The sequence below is a fragment of the Myotis yumanensis genome, unplaced genomic scaffold (assembly GCF_028538775.1).
Source record: "Myotis yumanensis isolate MYYU_CA2020_CCGP unplaced genomic scaffold, mMyoYum1.0.hap1 SCAF_11, whole genome shotgun sequence".
NCBI classification, from domain to species: Eukaryota; Metazoa; Chordata; class Mammalia; order Chiroptera; family Vespertilionidae; genus Myotis; species Myotis yumanensis.
In genome coordinates this window covers 15,636,341-15,649,563 of record NW_027223762.1, presented here as the reverse complement: position 1 = coordinate 15,649,563, position 13,223 = coordinate 15,636,341, and the positions used below count along the sequence as shown (strand labels likewise).

The window sequence follows — 13,223 nt, the reverse complement described above, 5'->3', positions numbered from 1 at the left end:
TAACATCATTATAATACTAACATTATATAAGTATATTAATATACTTAAGTGTATAATTCTAATCATTTATTAAACTCTAAAAAACTCTAAAATCAAAGACACAGAATATTCTTATCTTACTCTTTTATTGAGAACTAGAGGCCCAGTGCACGAATTCGTGCACTGGTGGGGTCCCTTGGCCTGGCTGGCGATTAGGGCCGATTGGGGGAGCGGGAGGTTGGCTGGGGGGAGGGGCCGAGGGAGCACACTGACCACCAGGGAGCAGCTCCTGCATTCAGCGTCTGCCCCCTGGTGGTCAGTGCTCATCATAGCGATTGGTCAACCGGTCTTTCGGTCACTTAGGCTTTTATATATATAGATGCTGTTACAAGCAGCACAGGTGAACAAAGGCTACCTGGGAACTGTGGGTGCAGATGAATAGTGGAAATGCCTGGAGAGAGCTGGGGTTGACCAGGCTCAAGTTTGGTTTTCTCTTGATCCAATGAAGGTATTTCCTGCATGGTTGAATTAGAAAGACAAAAAGAGAACTGCAAGTAAGAATTATTTTTCATTTGCACTTATACCTATTTTTATTTAATTAACTGTACTCTTACAAAGGCACCAAATGTTATAGGACATTAGACAAAAACCTGTGCAATTGTGTGATATTTTTTTTAAATGAGCTACTACCACTGTGCCACTATTATGGCAAGCTGCCGAATGTCTCCTGCAGTGCTAACCCAAGCACACACCCTCACCCATCTTCGAGGGCCCAGAGAAAAGGGTCCCTTCAGACGTGCGAAACCACTGCCTTGGCTCAGGGGCCCACACTTGGTCTGGAACAAAACAAACCCTGAAGGAGAACTAAACCGTCACCTCATTCACATGTGGCTCTGCCCCAGATTAGATAACGGCTATAGCAGATGTGTCATAACAAAACACACAATATTAAAATGTGTTATGCTGGTCAGTCATTATGGCCGCCCTTAACCTCACATCTAATAACTTGGCACCTCCAGCTCTCCCAGTAAGGAGAGTCCAGCAGAGAAACAGAAAGGCAGAGCCTGGGAGGAGGGCCCTAGGCTTCCTGTGTCCAGTTTCCCACTCCCGTCTCCTGGACCACAAGCAAAGAAAGAAACTCATGATCAGTTCCAGCTCCAGCTCCTTAGGACTCATACAGACTGAAATTGGGGCTTGTTAAGCATCTGTGACCTCGTCCACATGTGTGGGGCCAGGGCGCTCCTATCATCGCTTCATTAAAAGTATTAATCAGGTTACTCGGTCACTGTTACCCTACATAGTCCCTCTCCCCATTTATTATTTTATAATTACACTAGCGGCCCAGTGCATGAAGTTCATGCACTGGAGGGTGGGGGTCCCTCAGCCTGGCCTGTGCCCTCTCGTAGTCTAGGACACCTCGGGGGATGTCTGACTGCTGGCTTAGGCCCAATCCATCCCTCTCGCAATCCAGGATCCCTCGCTCCTTACCGCCCGCCTGCTCACTCCTTACCACTGGCTCACTGCTCCTTAGCGGCAGGCTCCTTACCGCTCAGCTAAATGCTCCTTAGCACTGCCACGAAGGCAGGAGAGGCTCACCAGCTTCTGGCTCCACCTGTGGGAGCGCACTGACCACCAGGGGGCAGCTCTTGCATTGAGCGTCCGCCCCTGGTGGTCAGTGTGCATCATAGTGACCAGTTGTTCCAGTCGTTCTACCATAAGGGTCACTTAGGCTTTTATTATATAGATATTCTTTTTATTTTCTGTTCACCTTACTCGCAGCTTTCATTTTACGCTAACTTGGAGGTGTTTTTTAAAAAAAATAGAGAGATTTAAATCTTCTCTTAAAATTGTCTTTTCTTTTGCTTTTATAACGTAACTCCTAATTCTCCAACTATTTTGACACTTTGTTCTCATCCTCTTTCAATACAGTTGACATTCAATATTATTTTATACTGTTTCAGGTGTACAGCATCGTGGTGAGGCATTATTACATTCTCCCTCCCTTGCTTTAATTGCTGTCATCCTCTAGAAAGCTTACTCCCCGGGCCTCCATGTCCCTTTCAACTGTCTCCTCGTTTGAATTACTCCTTTCCTACTTTTTATAAAATAGATATCTTATCTGAGTATCCCATCAAAGATCCAATTGTGTAGGCACGATTCTTTATAGGGTAACTCCATTTAGATATTCCACAAATCCCTTGAGTCTACCCCTTCCAAAACTATCCAGTATGTCATCTCAACTTCATCTCAGACAATGACACAATCATTAACCCACCAGGTTTAAAGTCACTTTTTGGTCCTCCCTCCTTCATTTCTCACCCCAACCCCTGCCCATTTGCACTATTCCTTCTATTGTCCATCCTTTTCCATATCCATGGCCCTCACGACCCCAAGTCTGGATTCACTCTCTGATTCTCAGTTTATTCTAATATTTACTTGGCCTCTCCAGCTTCCTCTTTCTCCCTCTCTCAGTCAATCCTGCTATGATTTATCTTCTAAAAATACTGAGCACTTATTATTTTTCCCCACTTCTTAAGAACACAGAGTAGTTTTCTATTACCTATTTAAGCTGATCTCAATCAGTCTCAATTGCACCCCAATCCCTGCAGCCCGTGGTCAATGCCAGCAAGAAGACCATCAATCCACTCCCGCAGGTAACAGACAGAATCCCCCTATTGGCATGGGCAGCAGCCTCCCTCACCAATGCCACCTCACCACTAGACAGGTGAGGTGGGGTCCAGCTGAGGAGCAGAGAACTTCCCCACTGCTGACAACTGTAGGCTGGTATCCCAACCTCCCAAAGTTTCTCTTTCTAACCCGTCTCTCATGCTCCCCTCACTGACCTCTTGCTGTCCCAGCCACACCTTTGCGCATATAACTTCCCACCCCGGACCACCCTGCTTTCTCTTCAATATCATGAGGCCCTCTGCCAGGAGTTAAGACCACAAGGACTCTGGTTGCATTTTTCCCACTGCCGCTTCTCCAAATTAATTGCAGTAAGAGTAGATAAGAAAATGCTCGGGCCCTCTTTCAGATTCCTAATGAAAGGTAGCATGAACTCAGCCATAAACAGAGAAGAACAAGCCTGAGATAAGACGAGGCTGTGAGGGAGCTGGCCGGCCCACTCCCACCCTGAATGATTCCTCCCTCATATCAACCAGAACCAAATTTAAAATCAACAGAATTGCAAACTACCGTACGTCACTGAACTTCAGGAGATGCTAAACAACAGCTGCAAATGTTCATGCAAAATATGCATATTTGTTGTGCTTCTTCTGGGGGTTAATATAACATGACATTCTTCCTTATTGGGTGCTATCACTCTAAAATCACTTTTTCTTTCTGGATTCTTTCAGCACGTATGCTACTCTATCCCTTGTTCATAAGATAAAGATTTTTAAAACTATACTAATTTACATATGTATTTGCCTGATCTAAATGTGAATATTTACTGCAATCTTGTCAACTAAGTAACTATAAATGTATAAACGTTTAATCATTACCTCACTGTCATGTTATTATAGAGAATCAAAACAAGATTCAGACAAGGAACAATATTCCTTAAATAGGACTTAGTTCCAGAAAATTTATATATTTCCTATTAATAAATTTCACAATTTATAGCCCCATTTTATGCCCCAAACGAACAGGTTTATAAAAATTTCTCTAAAATGTCTAATCAGTATTCTAGGAATGGTTGTAACTTTCAAGAGTAAGATCTGTTCTTACTCTAACAAATTCAAACATGCATGTTAAATTTTAATTGAATTAAAAAGTGCATCGCTCAATACTTATGCACCGTAAGAATATACAATTACATAAACCCGTCAGATGCTTTCTTTTCATAGATGGTCCAGGCCATAAATTGACTCCTTGAATTCTGTTTTAAGCCCTGGTTCCTATTAGTCCCGTCATTTTCTTCCCCTGGAATTTAAGTTCCATGAAGAAAATAAATTTTGTCTGGTTTTTCGCTCTATTGTTTTCCTAGCATTCAGAATACTGCCAGCCATACAGTAGGTGCTCACTAAATATTTCTTAAATGAATGAATGCATGCCATTTCCTCCAACCAAATGATGAATATACATGTTACCGTTTTTAAGCTTTAAAGATGCATACATATTCCAAAAGGAAATCATTGTGAAGTTAAAGGGAAAAAAAGAGATTTGTAAACAATGAATAAATTACCTTCTCAGGGGGTGCAGTTGCCACTAAAACCAGAAAAGAAAGGAGGACATTAGTAAAATTTAAAACAATCTACTACATAATATTTTAACTTTTAAAGTGCAATAGAAGTTCAGTATGTCTCCAAAAGGATAAAGAATCAAACTAAGTCAAACGCAGAATTATGGCCACTGCTATTTTGGATATTACACACGGCTGACAGGGGAAAATGGTCAGGGCTATGTCATTCCTCAATTACAGGAGGTCAGGTCACAGATGTGATGAAGTTCTTTCCATGTCCCTCATTAACTAAAAATGTTAAAGGAGGCAACACTTTGTAGTACAACATTTTATGCCTAATCTTAATTTTGTAGAACTTCCCATATTTTAGAAAACAAACATTTCCTTTAATTGGTGATACTTATCCTTAACATTGTATAATGTTTGAAATGCTTTCTGATGTCAACGTTAAGAAAAGAAGCCACTATTTCAATGAGACAGAATAGGTGCTGCATTCTTGATGCATATGAATTCCTAATGAAGCTCTGTGAGCATTTCCAGAAAGATATGCTAATGAAATTTCGGGGAAAAAATCACAAGCCAATAAGATCCAATGACTGATTAGCATCAATATGGTGAACAAATTACATATTACACAATCATAAACATTACCATAGGGTGAATGGTTATACCTTTGTATTTTGAAAGCCTTGCTTTTCATTAATCATTCCTTAAGCCTTAGGTGAACACTCACCAACATTTTTCTCATGAGGCAATGTCTCAGTAACATTAGCATACAAATTTGGTAGATGCATTAACTCCTAAAAGCAATCAGATACCAGACTGCTACCACCACTGCAATATTCTTGTGATTGGAAAAACTCAACTAACATTCTGTCCTGCCTGATCCACCATTAAGAAATTCTTGAGGCAGAGCCTGGACCAGAGCCAATTTTCTCCTGCTTACGCAGAGGATGAGGAGTTGCAAACACCTGGCATGACACCCTAAGTGTATAGGAGCAAACTGGTCAGCACTGTCAACTCTAGGTGAGGTCCCACTGCTCTCCCTAACCAAGAAAGAAGTGCGGCATGAGGAGGAGTGGAATGGAAGAGGCTAGAACACATGAAGGTTCAGAGCCCTGTAAAAAAGACACCTCGACCAGGAAGGAGGCCTTGCCAAGCCCCCAAGTCTTCACTAACCTATGGCACCTTCTCTCCTTACGAAATCCATAAATGAGCACCCTGAATTCTGACCTAAGACTCAAGTGAGGAAAGCCAACATCAGCTTTATTAGAGCCAATATATATTCATCCAAACCTAAGATTTGTGTTCCTTCTTTGGGGGTGAGAATTTTTGTAGTAACAGATATTCAAAGTATTAGATATGCTGGTTTATATTAAGAGACAGAGATAGAGATAATCCTCTTTGTGAAAGCCAGGGAGATAGAGTCAGCTGTCTCTAGACTCCCTCTGGAGTGTAAGGCCTAAATCACTTCCCTGGAAAAACATGCTCCCTGGTCCCATCATCTACTCTGTGCATGACAACTGGCCAGTCCCCTCTCTAGGTCTCAGGTTTCCCATAATGTAAATCAAAGGACTGCGCTAAGTGGTCTCCAAGATCCTTTTAATTGACCCTGTCCTTCCTTCCTTCAACCCGGACTGCCCGTCGGGCTTTATTTCATGGAAGCTCCTTTGATGCTTTAACTTTAAGCCTATGGATTCCACTTTTTAAAGTAAGTAAATATTTATGAAACGGCCCTCTAGACACAGAAATGAATGTGGGCTATTCCTTGGGGGATCTAGCACTCTTCAGGACTAAACACCAAGAAAAAGGGGCCCCAAACACGCGACCCTGTCCTGAGAGTACCTTGGAATATTGTTACCTGCTAGGTCCATATGACTCTAGAGCAGTGGTTCTCAATCAGGGGTAATTTTCCCCCCACCCCCACTCCAGGGACATCTGGAAACGTTTGGACACCTTTTTGGCTGCAAGAACGGGAGGGGAGAAGGTGCTATTAGCATCTCGAGGTCAGAGGCCAGGGCTGCTGATAAACACCCTACAATGCACAGAACAGCCCCCACATCCAAGAATTATCCACCCTCCATGTCAATAGTGCGAAGGCAGGAAACCCCTACTCTGGAAGGGAATAGACAGGGAAACCAAAGCAAAGACACACGAGACAGATGGCTAGGTCCATGATCCATTTCCACTCTCACCTTCGGGCTCCGCCACTCCTGGCCCGTGTTCCCGGGAGAAAGTCAGGGCCTCCACTGGCTCTTCCTTGGCTGGGAGAGGTGGAGGATGAGTACTTTTAGCAACAGGTTGAGTGTTCTTTGGCTTGACAAATACAGGTCCTTTACCTACATGGTGATGGATTGGCCTGCGTCTATGAACGCCAGAAACCGTATAACCCATTCCACCAGGACAGATTTCCTTAAAAGCAGCTAGATTTGGGATGGGAAAATATTCCTTTTAAAAATCTAAAAGTGCAAACTGATACAGAGGAAAATATCATGATGAGTATCTCTTAATAAATCATCACTAATATAGTTACATTTAAAATCTTCAAAAACAGATGCAAAATGCTTGAATTTCTGTTAAACTTGCATATTTACAGAAAAAAACCCAACCCTTTTACTAAACATTTCTCCAGCTGTTAATTTCTTATCCTACACAATCAGATTATATATATATATAGCACATAGAGCATATATTTTATATATCATTTGTATGTATCAGCAATAAATTAGGTGTTATATAATTAATATTTTACATATCACATATATTACACATATTAAGTATATGTAATATATTAGATTTGTATGTATAAAAGACACTATATAACATATATCTTATTGGAAATGTGTGTGTAATATCAACAAAAATTGGGCTTTTTTCCTTCTGCTATGGGTTAATTTCATTGATTATTAACAAGAAATTCAGTAACATCTCTCTAAATTAGATGATGGGCAAAAAAAAAAAAATCACTATTCAGGGAAATGAGGGGTTGAAATCGTCATAATTTGTTTCCAGTTGAGGAACCCAAAGGACTCAGCCAGAATGGAGTGTATGAGCTGACATGGAGAGGTCGGTTAAGAAGGACTGAAAAGGGGAAGCGTACTTGAAGAGAGTCTCAGGACAGAGGGGAGGAACCCAGTGCATTAAGACATGCTGAAGAGATGATGGGTAGGAATCCAGTTTAGAAAGGACATGCCACAGCCCAGCTGACGTGGCTCAGTGATTGAGCATTGACCTATGGGCCTGGAGGTCACAGTTCGATTCCCAGTCGGGGCACATGCCTGGGTTGCAGGCTCGATCCCTAGTGGGAACTGAGGCAGCCGATCAATGATTCTCTCTAATCATTGATGTTTCTATCTCTCCCTCTCCCTTCCTTTCTGAAATCAATATATATATATATATATATATATATATTTTAAAAAGGATACGCCACATTAACATATACTTATATTCATGGGAAGGGATGATACGTGGGCAAAAGCCTAACCATGAGCAGATAGCTAAATTATCCAGAGGACAGGGGATATTCTGTGCCTAGAATCACTATCCACCCCAGCAAAGTGGTTTCGTAGAGTTAAAAAAAAAAAAGTAGACTGGCCACGTGTGAGTTTCTGACCTCCATTGCATAATCCTGAGAAATACGTAATGAGGAAAGACTAGGGAGGCAAGGCAGTGTGGGGACCAAGGAGGAAAATTCCACCTAATCCCTTTGGTGTTGGTATTGGAGGCAAGTTACCAAATGCAGACACCAAGGAACTTATGGTCAACATTTTTCTTTCTACTTGTAAAATTGAAAGTAAAATCAGTCATTCAGTACTTCCACTGAACCAGAGATTTCCTATTGAATGAAATGGACCTAAAATTAGTTCCCAATGAAAAATAAGCTCTAAAATACACCATAAAGCATGCTAAAACATTATTTTAATAAGGATCACACACTGAATGGTGGAACCTCATTCTTACGTTTAACTATGAAATAGAGTTCTTACTTGAAAGAATAGATGTTTCCAGAAGGAAACATGGTATTCTATCAAATAGCTAAAGTACTGATGACCTAAATATTATTTTTATGAAAATCACCACATAACCAAATTGGCTAAGTGTAAAAATATTATTTTCAAGTTTACCTATTGTATTTTAGGGAGAAGTCTCCCAGCATGATACTCACCATCTTGATTTACGTTTCATGTAAAGGTTACAAAGCTACCAAAATTGAACTTAAAAGAGAAATGTAACTATGAATTATAAAGATAATTTATTTTTTATTATTACTTTTTAATAATGAGTGGATCAGATCATATATGAGAAAAATAGGACCTTTTGGAGATGTCTAAAATTATCTGGTCTACCAAAATACCATCAACATTACACTACCCTGTGCCTTACCAGTTCTTTCTGACCTTACCCATCACCAAAAGTGGACCATAATATTTATATTTACATTTAACCCTGTCTGCTACAGTATAAGTTATGGCTTTAAGATTGCAATGGCCCTGTGAAAATTTATGCATCTTCTCAAATATGCAACTGAGCAAACTTTTTATGTCCACCCTATACCGTGACATGGCGGCCACTCCTTCTTTGATAATATCATGGTATCCAGGATTTGCAGGGTATGTTTCTTTCTATTTCATTTAATTCTGCTTGACCGTGTATGAGAAATCGGTCACTTCTTGGTAAAATTAAGGCACTTATACAGATTTACTCTTTCGGGGCATTAGGCAATTATGTACCAAACTGAAGGATAAAGACTAAACAACTTCTTAATATTCAGCTCCCACCTAGAAGTTCATGGAGACTTTGGCAGGGTCTACCCTTGAGTTACTGAAATTACCTCCATTTCTAATTGGAGAAATTAGACACAGTGTTCACAACAGAACCTGACAAGCACATGATCAATAAATGAATGAATGAGGCAACCTACACAAGGTCTAATTACTGTGCAAGTGGTGAGCGGCCAATCAGGAAAATGCATGGCCCAGCAGGGCCTTCTGATCTCACTACACTTTTAAACAGCAGCCTTAGAGTCCCAGAAGTGATGATCAACAGTAATGATATCCTTAACATTGAAAAGGAAGCCTAATGTTACACAGAATTGGAAATCTCTTTGCATGTAATTTTTTTACAGTTCACCCTTCTATGTTCATGGTTTCTACAGAAGTGACAAAAACACACTGTATTATTAAAAACTAAATTTAGAATCAGAGACAAAAATTAACTCTAGCTGTCAAAGTTGTCCCGTGTACTGATGTGGCCGGGAATGAACGTGAGTGCACAGCTGAGCATGTCTTACCTGTGCCTGGAAGGGGACATTTCTCACAGTGGGGGCCCCAGGCCTTGCCCACGCTACAACAGCAGAGCTGCTTGGTGAGGTGAACAGACAGAGGGTGCATGCACTGCCTTCCGGAACTGACAAGTCGGTAACAGGGCCCCTTCTCTTCCGAGATCACAGGGGTATCCGCTGAAGCAGAGAGACAAGGCCCGACGTCACCCAAGAAACAACAAAAGCCAGATGGACTTTTCACGTAATAGTAAAAATAACCATAGAGTCTGGATCAGAAACCATACTTCCGAACATATCCTTCTAGATTTAGGACAAAACCTTTCTTCATTTAGAGTCAGTTTACCAAATGAGTTTTCCAGTTCAGTCCCTTCTTCCATTTTAGAAAAAGCATTAGATCAGGTACGTGGGCCTAAATGTGAAGAGAAACAATTTCACCCAAAATCTACCTGCCCAAATAAACCTCATCACCTATTATCAGAATCACTACAGTGCAGCTGTTTTCTTGTAGATGGCCATAATGTTCTAGGGGAGAATTTGGTGAGCAACCGGGCACTATGGAAGCTCACAAACTGGACATAGTTGATGCTGCAAGCCAGCTGTTGTTGCTCTCTTTGCTTGGAGGACAGTGAGAGCTTGCAGGGCCCCATCAGATTTCACCCTAGGACGGTGAACAGGGGAATGGCAGCAGCAAATCCTCTGACCTGCAGTGCCACCAGGACTCCTGGTCCAGTTGGACAGCAGATCAGAGAAGGAGCAGATGATGGGCTCAACCCTGAAGAAAAACATCGCAAAAGCACACCAGCCTACATTCATCCAATACCTAAATCTTATTCCTAAATCTACTCTAAGTTTAGTAGATAAGACTTCTTGAATCTAACAGTTACACCCTCTGCTGGGTAGAAAGGGCGCATATGACAGCTCAGTAGATGCTACAAGAAACATCCCAATTAAATCGAGATGCTATGTAGCAGAGTGAAAAGGTCTACCAATTGCCAGCAATATAGCTTAAGGGAAGTCACTATGACTGGTTATGATGGTTAATTTTAACTGGGCTAGGCCATGGTACCCAAATATTTGGTCAAACACAGGTCTGGATGCTGCTATAAAGATTTTTTTTTGTACATGAGATTAACATTTAAAGTAGTAGACTTTAAGTAAAGCAGATTACTCTCTAGAATGTGGGCGGGCCTCATCCATATGAAAAAAAAATCTGATCTCCCCTAAAAGAAATTGATCTCCCCCCAAAAGAGAGAATTTTGCCAGCAGACGGCCAGGCCATCAAACTCAATGCCCACCATGTGTTGGGCAACACTACAGACTCTTCCAATGTTGCCATGGTAACATTATAGGGTCGCACAATAAATTCTGACTATACATTCTGACTATACTTTCAAAGACATGCCGCTCTACTATCAATTCAAATGTGAAGGATAATTATCATGAACTTGATCTAGGACCCTAAATTTGGAGGCAAAAAACCCAGTTTTCAATCTCCATTGTCAGTTACTAGCTGTATGACCTTGAGAAGTTACTTAAGCTCTCCTAACTTCAGTCCCCCAATGTGTACAATGAGAACAATACCTATCTCATAAAGGTGCTAGGAAAATTAAAATGAAATAATGTGCATAAACATGCTGGCTTTGAAGGAATGTGTCCTTCATCTCATGACTTCCAGGGTTCCGGCAGAAGTTCCTGAGCACATCTTCTCTGTAACCCTTTATTTCTGTCAGTTAGCACCAAGTCTATGGCTCAAGAAGACTATGAAGCAGCAAAGACCAGGCTCAGAATTCTTTTATCTGAACCTATAGACACACCCTCTGCAGTGCTCATCCTGAAGCTCCTGAATTCTTGAAGAAAATTAGTTGCCGCTCAGGTCAGAAAGTTTTCCCACTCCAACTGCAAAAGGTTATTATACTTTTTCTTGGATTTGCTCTGACATGTCCTAAAATTTCACCTTTCCTCAGACGTAGGTAAGGAGCAGGCCTGGAGAACGCTGCTGCTGCATTCTGAGCTACACCGACAGAGAGGTGAGAGGCAGCAAATGCCAGAACCCTCCCACTTCCCTTCTCTGAGCTTGGCTAAGTCAAGGACAGAGAGCGGGCAAGGAGAGAAAGAGAAATGGTTGCAACCTTTGGCTGGAGTCAAGGAATTTGGAGGGTGCATTCGAGAACAGGGAGAGCTTCCCATTGCTCCTCAGCTGTTGCCAAGTGCATTTCTTTGAGTTCACAGAGTCAGCCACACCTTTCATGGCCTGGATATGCCTTAAATTCATGCTGTCTGAACAAATGTAGTCAATCTCCCTCAGTTGGCTTGCAGGCTCTTATCTATGGCTGTTTCTATACCCCTCAAGAAGGTATCCCATATAATAAAAGGCTAAGATGCAAATTGTCCCCTCGACTGGGAGTTCGACTAGGGGGCGGGGTTGGCTGGCTGGCCTGGCCCTATCGGCCCTGATCCAGGCTGGCTGGCCAGACCCCACCCGTGCACGAATTTGTGCACCTGGCCTCTAGTATTCCAAATGTTAACCCAGCAGCTACTCTGTGTGTGTGTGTGTGTGTCCCCACTCTCTGCTACATCCCCAAAACCACTGAGGGTACCATCTTGCCAATATTTTTTTTCCTTACTCTGTAAGCATCACCTTCTTCCCTGATTCTTCTCATCTGTCTTCAGATTTTCCCCATCAATTTTATCAAAATCTAGTTCACCAGCAAGTCCAACTGGATTGAACCAAGTCACAAACCCTGAAGACTCTACATATCTCTGAGATGCTACCCGTGGTAAATTCCAAGGCAAGAGAAATAAATCTGCCCACTCAATACTGGTACAGAGCCCAGGTTATAACTTCAAACTCTAAACTGGAACATTTAACTAGCAACAAACGTCTTCCAGTAGTTATCATTTCAGCTGTTGTAGCTGAACCATAAAATTGAATTATTTTTCAAATAAGAATGGATGGTGGTTTAATAAGTTCAGTATTATTTGGGCAATGACAGGGGAAAATAAATGCTAAGGAAATATGTGTTTCAAAAATCTCATTGGCAAATTTCAACAATCTTATTAAAACCTGGATGTCTGCCCTTAACACTAGACATCCAATCTAGTCAAAGTTTAATAAAATACTTTGCGACCAGTTCTCCAAGTTTACTAATCTGCAACCTTACATGTAGTGATTTCAACAAGACAAGTCAAATTATTTAAGGATATAAAAACATTCACAACAAATTTTATATACAAACTCTGAAAAATCTTTTACACTTAAATTATAAAGCTATTTAAAATATTGACTCATGTAATTAACATCAACCAGAAATTATCTCTAAATTTTCTGGATATTGTCAACAATGTGATTTTTGGCCTGAAATTTCCAAATTCTTGTGTCCATTTTCAAACATGCCTCATATGCAAATATAATTTTACAATCTAACTTTACCACTGGCTAAAATGCTTTATAACTGTATGTCTGCTTGTGATCAGAATTATGTGAAAGAACATGGAAAAAAAGAACTTACGTGCAAAATTTCCTAATCTGCATTCGGCAGTTTTTAAAGGAAAATAGTAGTAATTAGTAACAATGTTCCCAAAGACTCAACAAACTCATCTAAAAGTAGTGAATGAGCGTGTCATTTTTATTTTACGACACTTGTCTTTCTTATCTATGGTCTCAGCTTAGGGCACAGAGTTAGAGGTAAATGCACAGTTGAAAACAAAGGATGGTATCATCATGAAGAGCAGGTCTTGACCAAATGCCAAGTTTAAAACTGGGGCCCAGAAGTGTGCAGC

General features: G+C 41.0%; 1 protein-coding gene across 18 annotated transcripts in view; it reads right to left on the bottom strand.

Annotated features, from left to right (window-relative positions):
• Nucleotides 1-13,223, bottom strand: part of LTBP1 (latent transforming growth factor beta binding protein 1) — a 344,698-nt gene that overhangs the window by 114,336 nt on the left and 217,139 nt on the right. For 9 of the 18 annotated variants that reach the window (XM_070428970.1, XM_070428975.1, XM_070428973.1 and 6 more), the window contains 4 exons: nt 9,453-9,620; nt 6,358-6,585; nt 4,166-4,188; nt 395-494 (listed from right to left, as the gene is read on the bottom strand). In XM_070428970.1, coding sequence (XP_070285071.1) covers nt 395-494; nt 4,166-4,188; nt 6,358-6,585; nt 9,453-9,620 — 519 coding nt within the window. The remainder of the gene's footprint in view (nt 1-394; nt 495-4,165; nt 4,189-6,357; nt 6,586-9,452; nt 9,621-13,223) is intronic. The other 9 variants (XM_070428974.1, XM_070428987.1, XM_070428984.1 and 6 more) reach the window with 2 other exon arrangements.